Source organism: Taudactylus pleione, unplaced genomic scaffold (assembly GCF_031769625.1).
Source record: "Taudactylus pleione unplaced genomic scaffold, aTauple2 ptg000585l, whole genome shotgun sequence".
In the NCBI taxonomy this organism is placed as follows: Eukaryota; Metazoa; Chordata; class Amphibia; order Anura; family Myobatrachidae; genus Taudactylus; species Taudactylus pleione.
The window spans coordinates 4470940-4491368 of record NW_028284987.1 but is presented as its reverse complement, the minus strand read 5'-3'; the positions used below and the strand labels follow the sequence as shown (position 1 = coordinate 4491368).

General features: G+C 42.1%; 1 protein-coding gene across 1 annotated transcript in view; it reads left to right on the top strand.

Annotated features, from left to right (window-relative positions):
- LOC148481346 (LHFPL tetraspan subfamily member 7 protein-like) overlaps positions 1-20429 on the top strand; it is a 325999-nt gene that overhangs the window by 125890 nt on the left and 179680 nt on the right. The window contains exon 2 of the mRNA XM_088453682.1: positions 2345-2483. Coding sequence (XP_088309808.1) covers positions 2345-2483 — 139 coding nt within the window. The remainder of the gene's footprint in view (positions 1-2344; positions 2484-20429) is intronic.

Below are 20429 nucleotides of genomic sequence, written 5' to 3'. Positions count from 1 at the left end.
CTCTCCCTGGCACCCCATGGTTATGTAAGTGGGTTACAGGGTAATACATATAAGTAAATATACTTGATGTACTATTGTGGAACTACAAATCTCATCAAGCCCTGGAAATCTTTGACTGCTTGGACTTGTTGGTGTTTAAAGAACTATTGTGCTAACATGCTCATTCCTGCTATTAACCATTAAAACATGGTGAAACTCATGGAAATACAAGTACCAGCAAGTACTTTCATGGTCCTGCAGCCAGGGCCTGCTGGAACCTGTAGTTCCTCAGTATTGTGAAAAGCACACAGATACCAATTTACACATTGTGTTTATTCTTAAAATAAACATTCCCCGCTTTATTAGACTCCAGAATCCGTAGGGTTTTTCTTGAATCTGTAGGGGTTTTTTTTGAATCTGTAGGATTTTTTCTTGAATCTGTAGGGTTTTTTCTTGAATCTGTAGGGTTTTTCTTGAATCTGTAGGATTTTTTTCTTGAATCTGTAGGATTTTTTTCTTGAATCTGTAGGATGTTTTTCTTGAATCTATAGGGTTTTTACTTGAATCTGTAGGGGTTTTTTCTTGAATCTGTAGGGTTTTTTTTCTTTCATGAAATAGTCCACATGGAAAAATGAAAAACCATAGAAAGACTATTACTCCTGATTCTTGCAGAGCAAAAACATAAAATAATGAATAAATGAATGTGTCAGTACCCAAATCACACTAATTGGATGGAGCATGGGAAAACAAAGTGGATTACATTGCAACCACTATGTCTAATGATTATAATTAATTAAGACAGATTTTGCTTTTTTATTTTAAATTCTATATTTTTTTTTATGAAAACAGGCTATTTTATTTATAATCAACTGCAAGTTACTAAGTCAGTGCTCGTAAAATTCTGCCTTTCAGGAACCGTATGGTGCTCTGCAAAGCCTTACGGTCAGGATTATCTGACACTGAAAACTGCAGGTCAACTTGTTAGCAGGCTCTGTAGTATGAGGAAGCCAATTTGGTATCATCCTGATATCATCACTTTTTTCTCTTCTCTGGATTTCAGTGCAAATGGGAAGGAAGAACCAGCTGTTAATCTCATGGGAGCAGGCACTGAATCTGTGCCATTTATTTTCCTACTTTATATTTTATTTAATTTCCACTAACATTGCAAACAAATTAACCATGTGTTAAATGTGCATCAATTAAATGTAAAATACTAGTTTATGCTACATGGACAAAAATCTTCCAACCATTCTAAATGCTTATGTATATAGTAGCTATACTCACAGTACATTGAATCATGTATATTATTAGCTGTATTCAGTCAGACCATTCCTCACTGTCGTGTTTGGGTCAGTGTAGCTTCCGGTAGTCTTCCTCAATAGACATAAAGATGATAAAGATCAGAACGTTTGTATGTATATAATACTTTCCTTGTGAATCACAAATGTTTATCTCCTGTACAAACTGTACTCATTTGCACTACATTCAAAAAACAGTGGTACTAGTATATGCGCCAATGCAGATTTGTGTGATTCTGCCACTTATGCCCGCCTGCACATGGATGGGTGCGATGGGGCCCTAATGCATGCCCTGTACAAAAAGGACATGTTCCAGGAATTGCAACTACATGCACACTCCGGTAACAGAAGCATATCCTTATTAGATGTCAGTATTATCTGCAGGTGGTCAGGGCAGGTGCAGTTAGTGGGTGATAATGGCAGTCGCCAGTACTAGCTAACTGCTTGTGATTGGCTGTTTGCAAATGCACCACTGATGCTGATTGGTGCTTTCTTTGTTCCGTGGACATACATTATGTTTTGTGTGTGTGTTTATGCATTTTTGTTTGAGAGAGAGAGAGAGAGGTTGTTTCTGCTGCAAACAAGGCAAATTGTTGGAAACTTGGGCTTCAGTGTATGTGTCATATGCCTAGCACATGTTCCTGCCCTTTTCTTGCTAGTTGCAGCTTTGCATATACTGTACACACAATTGTGTGTGTATGTGGTGGGGGGGTTGTTAATATTAATTGCTCCTACTTTTGGGGGCAATTGCAACCAACTCTTAATCAGCCTAGTTTATAAGGACACTCAGTTACATTTAGCTAACTCGGCAGGAAACCACATAAAGAACTGCATCTAAGTCCTGGGAATTCAGGAAAAGAAGAAAGGGATGAATGGCATTAATGGTAATTTGTTTGTTAGACAGTGATGACCACCTAGTAAGGCTACTCAGTGCAGAACACATTAGAAACTCATCTGTCTGCAATGTCACTTTGCCAGATAAAACTGACACATCTGAGTATATTTCAGTTGATGTTAGACATAAGCACCCTATAGTGTTTACGACTTACCTTTCTCTTTTATTCCAGACAAGTGCCGTGCTGTGTTCTGGAGGTTGCGTCCTCTTGGTTATGAGCTGTCTGCTAGCCATCGTGACCTTGTTTCTTCCCAGCAGCTTGTGTGAAAGACGGCTATGTACGCTCGCGGGATACATGCAGACAGCAGCAGGTATTTAAAAAAATAAATAAACTACAGTATCTCTGCCATACAGGATTACATTGTATATGTTTGTACTTGGCTTTTTATACTGTGGACAATCCTGTAACCATTTGCAAAGTAAACAGATTAAGGGTTTGTTCACACTTTGCACTTTATTCAGAAAATGAATCACATACTGATTTATGGTACTATTACTACATATATGTTTTATCTCCAATTTTTTAAACTACTAAAGGGTCCATTTTAAAAGAATAAACATGAATACATTTCCATAAGGGGTGTGATATCTAATGTCGTACGGCGCATGAGTGACTGTAACCAGTGGCGTAAGTTCATCCCAGACGCCCGGATGCAAGTTATAATTTGGTGCCCTCCCGTTACAGCCGGTGACACTGTAATGTAGCTATTTGCATGCAGACAGGCCATAGTTAGACAAAGGCAGTAGCTGATGGTCTGACATGGAGCTCTCCACTAGTGTATGGTGGCTTCTCAGGTGCCGTGAAGGGGTGCCTTGTATAGGGCGGCCGTTACGGTTCACTCTGGGTACATAGTTACAGCCCTAAGTGAGGCCTCCATTGTCTCCCATAGTTCTGCCCCTGGCTGTAACCCTGCTTATGCATCTGTCGGGTCCAACAAAAAAGGTATTTGGAGGATCTGCAAAAGAGTAACTTATGATATTATGGACTAATGCCATCTTCAAATGGCATTACCGACCAGGGCCAAGCTCCGGAAAGCTTAGCACCCCGTAGCTTGGTAAATCCAAAAGCTAAGCTTTTTCAGTAGGGAATGGAGAGACCACAGCAGATATCCCAGAGATCCTTAATATTTGTAGGTACCCCTGAATGGTTGTTTTTGGGGTATAGCCCTCAAATATTTGTCTAATACATATGTCCCTTAGTGGTGAAGAGGAATAGACATACGTTTATTTTGCACTCTGATCCTAATACGAGATTATATTGTCCTATTTAATCTTGTTTGATTATATGAGCTTTTTATTGTCATTATTTTCTAATTTTATGTATGACCTGGTTATATGTAAAAACAGACTTCTACATATAAAACTGTTTTAGATTAGAAAGATACTTGGTCACAAAATTACTGTAAATATTTGTTCTTAACTATTAAACAAATTATATCTACGGTTCTGGCTATTTGTAATATCCTTGTTCCCTTTCATTTACCATTACTCTCTACATAGAGATTTGGGGGTATATATATATTTTAATCAATCTTTATAGAATTAAAATAAATGGAAATCTTTCAAAATTGATAACCATCGATGTTGTTTTTCTGGGGCTAAATCACACATTTACTAACACAATTTTTTATTTAGTTTTTTAGGTATTAGTAAATGTGTGAAACACAACATCGATGTTGATCGATTCTGATTGATTTTAAATTGATCTAACCAATTAAAACCTGTAGTAAATATACCCCTTGGAGGCTTAGAAAGAGAGGTATGAATTCATATTTCAGGGAAAACATTATACAGTATGGATGCAAGAAAGTGAAAAAGGGATGCATGATATCAGAAGTCAGTATTGATATATAAGACAAGAGTGAGCTCAAAACATATGCAAATTGGCACTTTTATTATTTGCTACAACTGGTTTAACACATAGTTCAATTATTTAAACAACCTACTGCAATATCTATCTGTCTGGAAATACATTTTTCAGGCTTGGTGATGGTGAACAGGGAAATTGCTGTCATAATTATACCCTTTATTATGTATCATTAAACTACCTATTGCAGTATTTATTCACCCGTAAAGCTGCGTACACACTTATGTATATATACGAACAATATATCGGTAGCGGATCAGCAGGTGTGTACCCGATCTGTCTGTGAACAATGTCATTCAGACATCTCAGGTCGGTCCTGCAGCATAGCCGATGCCAATATATCCTACACCTGTATAGTCCTTTATTATGATTTGTTGTTGTTGTGATGCTCCAGATATATATGACTTGGGTAATTTCTCTAGGCAGTACATCTATTGGACAGAATTTTCAGTGTTCCAGTGATTTATTAATAGAGGGGTTTTTTATACATTTGGTCAGTGATAAAATAATATTTTTGTTACATTTATTAAACTTTTTGTCAAGCAATGTTTAGCGAGTAACAAAACAGGACATAGGAACAACAATATGCAGACGGACATAGGCCCTCATTCAGAGCCGTACGCTCTGAGCAGAGCGAACGCTCTGAATGAGGGCCGGCCTCCATGAAAATGGAGCGTCCTCCTGGACGCTCGTATAGCTGTGGGTCACCACCCACAGGCTATACGAGCGTGCATTTTGATGGCCGCGATGGTCGTGACCATCGCGACCATCGAAACTGCGAGCCGGAGCCTGCGGTTGAGGTTTTCAACCGCAAGCTCCGGAGTGATTTTGGCTCTATCAGAGCCAAAATCACTCCCACTGACATCACTAGTGATGTCAGTGGGCCGGCTTCTGACGGGAGGCGTTCCCGTGGGAACGCCCCCATCAGGGAGGCACGCCCCCGGCACGCCTACCAAAGGGGGTGTGCTGTCAATCAACATCGACAGCACGCCCCCTTTGATCAGACACAACGAGCGAAGGACTTTCCTTCGCTCGTCGCGTCTGGCGCATGCGCACGACGGAGCTCCCTCCGTCGTGCGCATGCTCAGTCCAGAACATCGACCCACTTGCGAGCGGACAGCCGCTCGCGAGTGGGTCTGAATCAGGCCCATAGTCTTTTTTGTGTGTGTCCCTTCTGCTAAAAACCTGGCTGTGCCTTATGGGCAATTGACTTCAATTAAAAGGCTGAATAAGATATACTTCAACAGGACAGGCTATGAACCTGATACATATATTTCTGAAATATCTCTCAAAAATGTGGTTCTGGAAAATATAAGGAGATATACTCTATATTTTCACCTTATATCACTAATGGAAGAAACTCATGATCAATTCATGCTCATGTAACAATAATTGTCTCCTTTCCATACCTATTTCATTTAATGAGATTTTACTTAACGATTCATTCTGTCTTAGTGTGTTATCTGTAATCTTCATAACGAGCCAACAATACATAGGGTTGTCTTTTCTATTTTAATCTAATCTTAGTAAAAGTTATATTTAAAATTTACACATTATACAGTAAGAGTGCCCCTAAAAAAGAGTCCTACTTTTCTCTTTTTTTGCTCTTCTTTACTTCTTAAACACAGTTTAGAACAGAAAATCTCTCTCTACTTCAATAATGTGTAAGTTTTAATAAAGAGGCAATTTTTGTCCTCAAAAATCATTCGAACCACAACAACTGTACTGAACTCAATGTAGATGTTTGGATATCTGGGTGTCACCAGAAAAAAATAAAAAAGCTGTCTCAGCTTTTACATTATAAGTAATTTGTACAATGCAATCACACTCCAATATAACTCTTGATTTTATTTATTAACATTTACTTATATAGCACCACCATATTCCATTGCTCTTTACAATTGGTAATCAAACAGAAATAAAGCAAGACTGGTACATACAAAGTGGTTAGAAGGCCCTGCATGCACGCTTACAATCTACAGAGAAATGGGCATTTACAGTATACACAAGGATAAGTGCCACATATTGCCTATTGGTCCAGCCAGCATGCAGAGGTTCATCGTGGTCACACAGTAATGTTGGCCTGGGGTCAATGGGATGTGTGAGTATAGAAAGAGAAAATATGTAAAGTTACGTATAGACTGTATAGAGGGAATGTAATTGGATAGGCTAGCTAATGGGAGTTATGTGTGGACTGTATAGAGAGAATATAATTGGGTAAGCTAGCTTATGGAAGTTATGTGTGGACTGTACAGAGGGGATGTAATTGGGTAGGCTAGCTTTTGGAGGTTAAGGGTGGACTGTATAGAGGGGATGTAATTGGCTAGGCTAGCTTATGGAGGTCATGTGTGGACTGTATAGAGGGGATGTAATTGGATAGGCTAGCTAATGGGAGTTATGTGTGGACTGTATAGAGAGAATATAATTGGGTAAGCTAGCTTATGGAGGTTATGTGTGGACTGTATAGAGGGAATGTAATTGGGTGGGCTAGCTTATGGAGGTTATGTGTGGACTGTATAGATGGGGTGTAATTGGGCAGGCTAGCTTATGGAGGTTATGTGTGTACTGTACAGAGGGGATGTAATTGGATATGCTATCTTATGGAGGTTATGTGTGGGCTGTATAGAGGGGATGTAATTGGGTGGGCTAGCTTATGGAGGTTATGTGTGGACTGTATAGATGGGGTGTAATTGGGTAGGCTAGCTTATGGAGGCTATGTGTGGACTGTATAGAGGGGATGTAATTGGGCAGGCTAGTTTATGGAGGTTATGTGTGGACTGTATAGAGGGAATGTAATTGGGTAGGCTAGCTCATGGAGGTTATGGGTGGACTGTATAGAGGGAATGTAATGGGGTAGGCTAGCTTATGGAGGTTATGTGTGGACTGTATAGAGGGAATGTCATTGGGCAGGCTAGCTTATGGAGGTTATGTGTGCACTGTACAGAGGGGATGTAATTGGATACGCTATCTTATGGAGGTTATGTGTGGGCTGAATAGAGGGGATGTAATTGGGTGGGCTAGCTTATGGAGGTTATGTGTGGACTGTATAGATGGGGTGTAATTGGGTAGGCTACCTTATGGAGGTTATGTGTGGACTGTACAGAGGGGATGTAATTGGGCAGGCTAGCTTTTGGAGGTTATGGGTGGACTGTATAGAGGGAATGTAATTGGGTAGGCTAGCTTATGGAGATTAATTGGGTGGCTCTGGCACTTGATAAGCTTCTCTGTTAAATACCAGGGATATAACAACTCTGCGTTCACTGTGTAAACTGTGTATACACAGACAAAGCAGTGATGACAGCAGTGTGAGTATAGCAATGCAATTGTGTAATATGCAAAGTTGAGTAGAGGAGTCACGAGTATGATTTGCTTTTTCTTCTTATATCATTAGTAAGATTAAGGGGCATATTCAATTGAGGGCGAGGTTTAGCAAGGAAAAAAACTCTCGCTGGATTTTTGCTTTTCTCAACCCCAATTGAATATGCCCCAAAATATGTAATTATATGATACTTTTATATGGTGATGGTCACATGACGGTTGCTTTTGCTTTGTGATATTTTCATTTTCTTTTGCTTGACTGATAATTTTCCATTTCTATTTTCTGCATGTTGTACACATCAGGGCTCATTCACAGAAGGAAAGTCCACTAGACCTCAAAACTGAACTTCTGACATACAGTATGAACCTGTAAGGTCTAATGTCTATGTTCCTAGGAGGTCAGCAGTATTCAGAGTCTTAATTTTATACCTTTAGTGGCCCTCTTTCTCATGAAATGCATTGTCTTGCCTTGTTGCCCTCAGGTCTTTTATCTATAGCAGCCGGCCAGTATGAGTACCTATCAGACCAGGCAAGCATAGTCAGACAAGCAAGGTTCATTAAATCTGGGGAAAAAATTTGTCGGTTCAATAGTAAAATAAATCAATAGTCAGCAATGAATATCACAGAGGGTTGTTAGAGAGCAGACATCCTGGGGGACACCTAAGAAGACATCAACCAGGTGGGCGAATTATACTACCATACTTTGCCATATAATACTATACCTTGTTTTATGTAGATTAATTTTTAAATATTCTGCATGAACAGGGTAGAGGGTTACTGTATGTGAGCAGGTTCATTAGTTAATGAATTTGGAATGGACCAACAAAAGTAGGTCCAAATTTAACTGATGGAAGAGATAGACAATTTGTGTTTGTCAACAGCCGAACTCTAAACTTGGAGTCGGGTTTCTGAGAAGCATCTGTAAATTGTTTTTGTTTTGTGGTAGCATTGACTAAATTAGAACAGACATCTTTCCACATTAGTGCTCTATAATTATATTTTCCATTAGCATCTGGGACATCACAAGAAGTAGATGAAAACAAGGAAGTTTTGGGGTGCTTACAATACATACAAAGTAATAGAGAGGTGCTTGAGAAGAAGGAGGCGAGGTGTTAAAGACAAATTCTGAGAAATGTAACAAATACATATTAAAGAGAGTTCTCAGATTGACTATCTGCTAATTAGCAGCCTTGTTCTTTGACTACATTTTCAAATAACACTGTATTCCAGTAGTTCCCAAACAAGTTGTTTGATCTAGTACCACACTGAATATTTTATGGTGGATGTGATAGGCAAAAGCAGTGCTGGTTTAAGTTGTTGGGTTAAATTCTGTTTTCACAGGGATAACAAAAAACCTCAGACTTATCACCTCGATCATGAATCCCAATTGTAGAAAGCCTTCAGGGGATCAATCTACTGTACTGTTCTCTTCCATGAACTACGCAGAAAATAATGGTCCTCTAAAATGAAACACTGATAGTTTTCCCAATAGGTCAGCAGCAATAGCTAAACGTGTTGGAGGTCAAATTTTTGGCAGCCATCTTTCAATGTGTTCACCAGTACTTACTGTAGTTGTACACAGCAAGGTCAATCTAATCAGTCAATGAAGTACAGAATTGTCTGATAGAAGCAGGGTCTGTCAAGGGCCGAGGTCGAAGGCAAAAGAAGACATGGGCCAGCAAAAATATCACAGAGCAGCAAATGCCCCAGGCCAGGAATACTAAACTTATTATAAGTGCCTTACTGATGCCAGGTCTTAACTTATAAATGTACACTTCATGACAGGAGGCGTAGAACTGTGCAACCAGCATACAAGCAGTGCACCCAGGGCGATAAAGTAGATAGAGCCAGGAAGGCAAAGTATGTAATACAGTTTTGTCAGAAATAAAGTATTACCTTCTCATTTGTTTGAAATAGCTGAATCTCTTCTCACATATTTACGACAGTATCCTAATATTGTGCATGATGAAGAACATAGAGCTGAGACTGTATTTCAGCTGCTGTTACATCACTGTCCCTAACCCAATATATTATTATTATTATTAATATGGCGTCACAAGGGTTCCGCAGCAGCGATAGGTATATGCATGTCCACTTCTAAAGCACGCATTGTAGTATATATATCCCTAAAGCTGGGTACACATTAGATGATGTGTACCCAGCACGACATCGCAGGCAATGGGACCTGGCATGACTTGCTGATGGCGGGACGTGTTATGCTGCATTCTGCAGCATGGCATAGCTAGCGACATCCCCCATAGGCCCTGCAGCAGAGCCGACAGGCAATGTCGTTAGCAACCCGCGGGAGCGCGCATATCATGGGTACACACTAGACAATCTACCCGATATGTCACTCTGATCTACGGGATCGGACAACATATAGTCTAGCAGTGGCTCCCAAACTTTTTGAATCACGGCGCCCTAGAGTATCAGCATTGTGTTTACTGCACCCCTAGGCCAAAAGTTGTTATTGAGAAATTCAGAAAAAAATGTAGTAAAATAGTAAAGTGAAGTAAATTGTGCTGACCTGTCATCCTTAGGCTCAGTTATGTGGTGGCGGAACGGTTTGCGCTTCTGTTTGTCCACATATTTACATTACAATGACCATAAATAATTTGATTTGGTGCTGGACCACCAACTTGAGGCACCCATGCAAGTGTCCCAAGGCACCCCAGGGTGCCACGGCGCACAGTTTGGGAACCACTGGTCTAGTGTGTACCCAGCATGAGTCAAATTTGTGAAATTCAGTATGAATTTTAGATTTAGACAAATAAATGACCTGGGTTGCTGCCTGTCATGGCATTGGACAGTTACTGCCTTCCCTCCAAGATGGAACACCTCTCTCCAGGCCCGACGACAGGGGGGACTAAGGGTACACCCGTACCATGCTCCGAGGTCCAGAGGGACCCAGAGGCCCAGACGGGCACAATGCAGGGCCGCGGATGGCAGACTTAGTGCTCCGCCGTTTGCCATATCCGCCTCCCTGTTTTTTTGTACTCTGGCCCGGGCAGCGCTGGGCTCGACTTGCCAGTGGCTCAGATGTGGCCCGGGCCGGACACGACCTCTTCAAGCAATGCAGCAGCGTGACGTGATAGGACGCGCCGCCGCACATCGTCTCCAACGTCTCCATCGGTCAGGCACGCCGCACACAGTGGACTGCGCTGCGGTGGTGATCATGATGGGCTGTGTGCGGAGGAAGGGGCTGGAGGCGGAGGAAGGGTCTGAGTGTGGAGGAAGGGTCTGAGTGCAGAGGAAAGGGCTGAGTGCGCAGGTGGGGGCTGAGGAAGATGAATGGGGCTGAGGCTGGGGAGGGTGAAGGGAGCTGAAGGCTGGGGAAGGTGAAGGGGATGAAGGCTTGGGAAGGTGAAGGGGGCTGAAGGCTGGGGAAGGTGAAAAGGGCTGAGGACTGGGGAAGGTGATGGGATATAAGGGCTGAGGAAGGTGAAGGAGGTTGTGGGCTATGGAAGGTGATGGTGGTCTGAGGATGGTGATGAGGGTCTGAGGCTGAGGAAGGTGATAAGGGACTTTTGGGGTGAGAATGGTGATGAGAGGCTGAATTTGAGGAAGGTGATGAGGGGCTGAGGACTAAGGATGGCTGGCTAGAGATGCCATCCCTCCTACCCCTGAGACATTCACAGCACTGTGATCAAGAAGACCTGCCTGCATCATCAGTGACAGCGTGGTAAGCCATAGTATATTTTAATTGTTAAAAGGCTTGCATATCTCAGTTAACATTATCAATCTTCACATATCATAAATGCAGGGGAGTTATGTGTGGGTGGGAGGTCGGGGCTGGTGGTGAGACGGTGGGACCCCCAGAGATATCAGTGTACTGGGCCCCGAGATTTATGTTGCCGACCCTGCCTCTCCCCATCGAAAAATGATGCTTTTTAGAACTGCAGATATTTTTGGAACTAAATGGCTTAAAAGATAATGTAGTATTGTAGCTATCTTTTAATTATTCATTTCTCTGCATGTTTGTATACTGTGCATTATATATAAATGAGCTAGTAAGTAAAAATAATAACAATTATGTTTTCTATAATTACTGATATCACCTATAAACCTAATTAAAATTATAGCTGTATTTCAAATTATACCCAAATGGGCACCATCACACCTAGCCCTCTGCAAGTGCCTGTGCCTTTAAACAATAATTCCCAATGTAATACCACCATATACCATGATGTCTTTCCTCCTTAGTAATATTGTATTACTGGGTATTTCCTGGATATTGAGAACTGAATAGTTTGCCAAACCGGTAGTTTATGCTGATATTGTCATTAATTTCCTTCCATTGAATACCATCAATTGATGGGAAATCTTGGCATGCCAGTGAGGCACTTTTTCTCTTTCTTCAATTAAAAAACATAAGTTGGCTACATTTGAAAGAAAGACCAGAGCACTTGAATATTGACAACTGAAAATTTACTGGCCAGTTGTGATCAGACTAATGGTTCAGACTCTACCGTACTATTGCAATGCACCAGTACTGAATATTTTGACCTTAGAAGCTCTAACACTAAGTAGCTCTGTAAATTAACATTTCAATTTGGTTAATGAGATAGACGATTATGGATGAATTGAGGTCATAGCGTGTACTTTCAGGAAGACACGGAGAGAGCAGGCTCAGATTCAAATGCCCTGTTTATTACGTTGATCATTAGGATGAATTTAGGAGCTGAAGTGAAAATATTCTGTTTTCTGTAATGTATTTTGTGAAATTAGTGCTATTAATTAATATTAGAACATTCCTGTTTAATAATCAGTCTAATTTTTGAAGGTCTTTGTTAGCCCTGATGGGGGGGGGGGGTTACAGGGTAACCTTCGTAGTGCACCTAACATGGCTGTCTCACCTGATACACTCGTGGATGGGATAAAAAAATACATGGACCTGACGATTATGGTGGGACCCTATTCCTAGCGTTAGGACACCGCAACCACACCCATTTTGTGTCATCTCTTATAGGCGTAACCTATCCACCCAGGGTGATCCTACGTAGTGCGCCCAAGATGGTTTCATCTGGTACCTTTCGTGGGTGGAATATATAACCCGTGGAAGTTATTTCCCTAATGTCTGCACCAACCCTGCAATATGCTTATTGTGCTCTCTAGGTTTCGGTTGTTTTAATTATCCCTGTGTGGTTTTCTATTTCTGCAATACAAAATTCTTGTACAATGTACCATGTTTTCTGATGTCTGTAAAGCGACTTTGAGTCCTATGGGAGAAAAGCGCTATATAAATAAAATTATTATTATTACCGCTGATGTCAGCTTCGGGTTGGCTGAGATCACTCCTGCATCTGTCGGGACTCTGGAGCAGCAGGTAGTCACTGCTCCGGGCCCCACCTCCAATCACGCCCCCGATCCTCCTCCAAGTCCCATCCCTGGCCAAACAAAGCTGCAGATTTTTGCGCTTTCGTTAGTTATGTATGTATATTGTACATTGGTCACTAAAGCTGTTCCTGTATTATATATACAGTAAATCCCTAGAATGTTTTCTGTGTTATGTTCCTTTTGTATTTGTTTCTTTGTTTAAACATAGAATTTGACCGCAGTTAAGAAGCACTTGGCCCATCTAGTCTGCCCTAAACACATGTACACGCACACACTAGGGTTAATTTTTTTTGTTGGAAGCCAGTTAACCTACCAGTATATATGTGGAGTGTGGGAAGAAAGCTATGCAAGTACGGGGAGAATATACAAACTCCACACAGGACTGTGGTGGAAGTCAAACCCATGACCTCAGTGCTGTGAGGCAGTAATGCTAACCATTACACCATGTTTGTAACGTTTGAATCTTTGAATATAAGGAGGAAAAATAACAAGTAATGTAAGGGGCATGAATCAGGATATGAAAATATACAGTAGTGTGATGGATGGTTTGAGTAAAGGGGGCCCCAAACTGGTATCTTGCCTAGGGCCCCATGAGGTCTAAATCCGGCTCTGACGGGAACCTATTCATCTACTCAGTCATTTTCTGCTCAGATGACACCATGCATAGACGGATGACATAGGAATGACAGGTCCTGATTGGTTGACAAATCTTCCCCCACCTTAATGCACTACTACAGGGCTGCCAAGGGCGGCCTGAGCCGAGGTACTTATTACCCAGCTTTCATCATTACTGCTGTTCCCCACAGGGCTACTGATGCTCTCAGATATACAGAAACATACCCTGGAGTAATCAGGAAATACCTTTGAGTTCTAAGTTTGTACTTTCTAATGAGTTCCAATTGTCTAGGGTTCACTAGGAACCTTACTGCTATGTAACCAATGACAAAGTGCGCTTATATTTTAAGGAAAATAATTATTTAAACAAAATCTAATTTTCTTAATACAAATGTTTAGTAGTATTATGCATACAAATTACATTTGTTCTTTTATTAAGTGCACACAACTGAATGAGCTCAACTCAGGCATGACCTCATGAAACAACCAATCAACTTCTAGCTAGCATTTATAACGTACATTCTATAAAATGATAGGTAGAAACTGATTGGTTGCTATGTACACTTACTTCACTTGTCCACTTCTCCACTCTTAAGAAGAATTGATACATCTCCCCCAATGTCATACAGTGACACCTATGGTTAATTATGTGCTCTGGGCCTGATTCAGAGCCGGACGCTCTGACCAGAGCGCTCGCTCTGAATCAGGGCCCTCCTACATGAGAATGGAGCGGCCTCTTGGACGCTCGCATAGCTGTGGGTGACCACCCACAGCTATAGCGAGCGTCCATAATGATGGTCGCGATGGTCAAGACCATCGCGGCCATCGGGCTTGCGTTGGAGACCCTGCGGTAGGGTCTCGCTGCCTCAAGCCCTGGAGTGATTTTGGCTCTATCAGAGCCAAAATCACTCCCACTGACATCACTACTGATGTCAGTGGGGCCAGCTTCAGACGGGAGGTGTTCCCATGGGAACGCCTCCGTCTGGCAGACACGCCCACCAAAGGGGGCGTGCTGTCAATCAACATCGACAGCACGCCCCCTTTGGTGCGAGACCCGGAGCGTCGGAGAGCCCGTCGCTAGCCGGGTCTCGCGCATGTGCACGACGGAGCTTCCTCAGTCATGCGCATGCGCAGTAGGGCACCATCGACCCGCTTGCGAGCGTCCTGCGCTCGCGAGCGGGTCTGAATGACCCCCTCTGTTCCTCCTCAGAGGGATGTAAATCAAGGTCAGGGTGCCTTTAAGATCATTAGATTGGCAACAAAATGTGTTATATTTGCTCATTTTAAGTTGCTGTGTTCTAAACACATACTGTAAATTTCATGTGACCATTATAAACATTTGTGTAAATGATTTGTGTGTTGTATATAATGCAGGGCAAAAAGTATGTCTGTGATTCCACTTAGTTTACATTGTAGTCACTAATTACTGTGAAATGTCTGTTTTCTACCTTTTTTAACATATAACATTCAAAATGATCACTACAGTATAGTATAATATTATTTTCTAGGTCTTTTTAATGTTCATTCAGTTTTAACGGTGCTTATTTTGGTTGCTAAATTATAAGACTTGTCGAGAAAATGTTTAGCTAAAAAAGAATGCATCTACCTTCTTTAGCATTCAGGAAGCCCTTGATGTTTGTGTGAAGGTCCAGATATAGATTCAGTCCACTCCCAAAGGAAGACACGGGATTTCCTTAAAACAAAGTTCCTCTGTGTTAAGTGATGGGTGAGGTTAGCATTGAGTGACAGACACTTTTAACTATGATGTTAACTTATTCACTGCTGAAAATTAAAATATCTGACTATAAGCAACCTGAGAATAGCTTTCTTTTACATTAGACATTAGGAGTATAACTTAAATATGGAAAATGTATTTAAATGTATTTATTATTTATACACTTTATCATTTAAGACATTTCACTATAGACAATTTTAAACACCACCAATATAGACAGTGAGCTAGACTTGGCAATTGCCCAGTTTAACTAATTTTCACTGATTCACTGTTCACAACAATCTATGGAAATTTGTGAAATCTTCAAAAAAACTACGCAGAGTGTGAAGAAGCCCCTAAGTTGTCCTGCAGAGGCCCTATTTATATGTGTGTGTGTGTGTGTGTGTGTGTATGTGTGTAGGCACATGTGGTAACATTCTGTGGATTATGTGTATATAACACACACAGTACATGCCCACCCTCCTGAAACTTCCAGGAGACTTCCAATTTTAGGGGGGGAATCTCCGGGCTTCTGGAAAGTTGGGAACTCTATCGCACCCTTTACTTACCCTTTAAGCTGCCCTGTGACGTGGACGGGATAGTGGGCAGTGATGATACGATTCACTATGAATCACGCTCAATGCATACTCACCCCCACACTAAGCCAGGGATCCCGCCAAAACTTCACAGAGGCTGGGCCGCGATTACTTGATCCACGGTGCCCCACCCCCCCTCCTGGATCGTCCACCCCTTGGAACTCTTGGAGAGGAACTTTCCGAAATTAGCAAGTATAAAATAACTGTTAATAAAATATATATATATATATATTTATGCTAAAATGTGTTATGTTCCAAAAATTTGCATTCCTTATTGCCACAGATCATGGCGATTTGGAATGCCATTATAAAGCTGATTACTATGGTGCGTTTGCGCATGCGCAGTACAGGGAAAATGGCCGTCTACACTATAGACTCTGGGCACACTCTAGTGCCCAGAGTCTATAGCTCCGGCGCTGGCTGCGCACAGCTCAGTGCACTGCCGGCTGCCGGGCGGAGAGGAGGGGGCCTATGTCGGAGACTGCACACAGGCCCCCTCCTCTCTGGAAATGCCCCTGGCACCTCTGTTACTATGGGGCCCACAGCAGCTACAAGGAGACAGCGCAGAGTGCTCTCCTCAACATATATTCCCAAGTACCTCAATTTTGCCCTGTTAAAAATCATTTCTTATCCCGGTGAAAAGAGAACAGTAAAATGGTAGCTTTCACTAAAATAAGATTATTGGAGCTTTTTACTATGGGACTTGTGGGCCTGTTTATCAATATTTTAACTAAAATAATGTGAAAGCGGTTGTTTTCACACCCTTTTCAAATTATTTTAGTATTACTTAAATGTATTAAAGGAAATAAATACCAGCGCTAAAACATATCACTATTAGGGATGTGCAGGCTCGGATAGGTTTGAGTTTGCACACCGAGTTCGGATTTTTCCCTCCAAAAAAACGGAACTCAGAAAGAGGCAAAACGTCATCTTGCATGGACAAACATCGTCATTCCAGGAATGATGATGTTTGTCCATGCAAGAAGACGTTTTGCCTCTTTCTGAGTTCCGTTTTTTTGGAGGGAAAAATCCGAACTCGGCGTGCAAACTCGAACCTATCATACCCATTCCTTTAAGGGCTTGGAGGAGTTTTTTTTTACTAAAACTGCCCCAAAAGGCCTTTAATACATTTGGAAATATATAGTATGGGCCAAAGCGCTGTCAAAGAGCAGATAGTAAAAGGGGGTGTCAACCCCTAATGTCACTAATAGGCAGTAGAAAAAGGAAATAAATACCAGCGCTAACACATATCACTATACTATATAAATATAGTCAAATGCATGGTTTCTAATAACAGGTATTACATTTATTACAATACAAATTACATAAAACCTCTTCACCTGATTAGGTAGATGTATCAATTAAATAGGCCAATTAAGTATAAGAAAGATCGCGATGGGTTCGATTCCCGTCAGCGGCAGCCCGACAGGAGCAGAGTTCGAAGCAGCGGAAGCCCGACAGCGCTGGAAATCCCGATCATGGATAGGTAAGTATAGACTAACCTAACCTAACCCCCCTAACCCTAACCCTCCTTAGGGGTGCCTAACCCTAACTTCCCCCTCAAGTGCCTAACCCTAATCCCCCCTCTAAGTGCCTAACCCTAACCACCCCCTTCCCCGCTGCCTAAACCTAAGTCCCCTGGGGGGGTGCCTAACCCGAAGTCCACCCCGGGGGTGCCTAACCCTAACCCTCCCTCCCCCTAGCCTAACCCTAACCCTCCCGGGGGGGTGCCTAACCGTAAGTCCCCCCCTGGAGCCCTAAACCTAACCCTCCCCCCCGTGGCTGTCCGCTCGCGGCGCCCGGCATCACTACGATCGTGATGCCGGGCGCTGGTCTCCCGGCGTCGGGGAAATGCGGGCGTCTACATCTAGACGCCCGGCATTTCACTCATGCCGGGATAAGACAGTCGGGAAGCCTGCTGCCGGTATTTAGGCAGTCGGCTTCCGATTGCTTCCCCCCTTAAATGCGTATTCTTTTAGTAAGCAGATCACATTTCCCATACTTGTAATGGTAAATGTGATATGTTTCAGATTTACTAAAGGAAATTGTAAAAAACACCAGGAGGGAGCACTTTGACAATAACCTCCCCGCTTCACCTACTGTAGCTCAGCCTTCCCTCCCTGCTGACAGGGGAAAGCAGAGCCTGAAGCAGGAGAGTGTGTGTGTGTTTGTGTTTCGGGGAGGGGGGGGGGGGGTGTAAGCTGGTGGCGCATGAGCAGACACAGTCCCACAGTAATTGAGCAAATTTAATACATTCATGTGGTATTTCCCAAATTCGCAATGCAAATATTATATCGAAATATCAAACCACAGCCAAATTTTACATGTGAATTGTGATAAATAGGCCCATTGGTCTTTAGTGCATGATAATTCCCATGTACACAGATCTGACTAATCATTTTCCTCATAGGCAAGGCTGTGGAGACACCAGAGCCCCCTCGTTATTTAGAACAGTATCAACTGCTACACAACACAGCTTTATTTGTAGAACATACAATAGGAGGCCGACAGCTCATTAAATTAAGCTGTGTTCGGAAGCCAGTCTGGCAAGCCTGATAGTGGGCAGGCTGCCTGCCATAGGTTAAATGTGTATTAGCCTTCAGTTGTATTTAAACTGCTTCTAAAGCAAGCCATTCAGCACTGTAAATGTAATTGATGTATATGTTCTTGGTGACTTGCATAGAGCAATTTATATTGGAAGGACACTGTGATGTGAGGAGACTTCTGAGGTGATATGATAGTTCAATTATCTTAGTGCTTAACCCTTCCAGTGATCTACAGATGAAATATGAAAGTCAGGGCGGAATCACCTGCCACGGGAGGCAGACTCACTCTACAGTGACACTCACAATTCTTGTAAATGCCCTGTTACCACAGGGACCCTTCCCATTGTTATACCATAGCAATCTGCTCATGATGTGTGAAGGGAAAGTCACCCCTCCCATCTGTTCCTGTATCCTGTGAGCATGTCAGGTACCTGATTATCTTCTTATGCTAAATGGAGCGTGGCTTATAACTGAATTTCATGCCTCCTGAAACAATTGTGTCCCTGTCATTGGCTCTTCCATCTGCAGAACATGCAGTGCCCTGAGTATTGTAGAGAGATGAGGGATCAGATGCTCATTGGTTACTTCCCTTCTGCAAGCCCCATCATTTTACATAGAATTTGACGGCAGATAAGAACCACTTGGCCCATCATGTCTGCTACTGTTTAACCTTTTGGTAACCTCAACTGCTTAGTTCTTTGTAATGATATTTTGGAATACACTTAATTAGAGGGAATAGAACATATTCATAAGTTATGCCTTTTCTGCTTTTACTGTTTCTCTAAGTATTAGTAAAACTCTATTTACTAAAGAAAGAACCCATTTTCAGGTGAAACCTTAGGTATTCACTAGAAATAGAGCTTCTCTCTATCTACTAGAGCCCGGCTGATGATAGCTATTGCCGGGGAAATGTTCCCCAGCAATCCTCTTATAACTATTGCTATATTTAAATAAAGCTTTTTTCCCTAAATTATATATATATAAGTTCACATGTATATAGATTCCAGACACTGGAAGAACAGTAATAATTTCCTGCCCACCAGTATCGCAGCAGCCCACCAGTATCGCAGCCCCCAGAGTGATGAGATTTGGAGATGAGCAGCGCAGATATGCCTCCTTGATGTGAGACCACGTCCATTTTCTAGACGCACGCACAGAATCCCGGATCCCTGCTCCCATTGGTATGGTTAAAGAAACCTCCCTCCTTACATGGCAATATGATGGATATACTGTATTTTCTATAATCACTCCAGCTTCATTATGTGCATGATTCATCAGTAATGCACAGAGTTTGATATATATATAACTAGCTGGGATACCTGGCATTGCCCAGGTTGACGACTGAACCCTGAAATATACCTGCAGCCTTTATTTGTATGTCCCTGCCTATAACCCCATATTATTGATCCTGAAAAGGACCCCACTATTTGCTAATATTCTACCCGGAATAGTTACATTAGACAAGTACAAAATCAAAATATATGGTTAGATTCCTTTTAATGAATAAGGGATTATAAGTGCTCTGCATCTCATCCGTCTTCCTGCTCCTTTCCCACAAAAATTAAAAACTTAGGGAGGAGATTTAATAAAGTTTGGAGAGAGATAAAATTGGAGATAAATAGCACCAACCAATCAGCTCCTAACTGTCATTTTTCAAACACAGCATGTAAAGTGACAGGAGATGATTGGTTGGTGCTATTTATCTCCAATTTTATCTCTCTCCAAGCTTTGTTACATCCCCCCCCTTATACTTGAATAAGCAAGAAAATGTTGTACTGGAACTTGTAGAAATGTCCTGTATATAATACACAATATTTTCCTGTTTTCTTATGTCCTGAGTGATATGAGTCATTGTGTACAGTTAATCCAGTTTTATAGAAATGTGAATGAGGACAGCAGTTTGCATAAAACATCTTCGATCAGTTCAGCAACTATAAATAGAAAAATCGATCTGGGGTGTGTGAGTGGTGACGAACAGAGCGCAGAGTGCTGTAGGCGGCACTGTCACTGCCCCATGGGCATAGCCCTTGCTTTTGGTTAGCAGGGTACCTGGAATGGCTCCCTGCAGCCAGTATTGTTGCACCCTGCCGTCTGGACGCTCCGTGCAGTATTACATTTCCTGGTGCTGGCAGCCCATCGCCTCTCCGTGACACCATGCGCTTAGGATGTGAGGCCGACACAGGGTGCTCAGGAGCCTTGTCACAGCACTGATACAAGTATACAGAACATCCAGTGTATACAGTTAGCAACAGCTGTCAAGACAT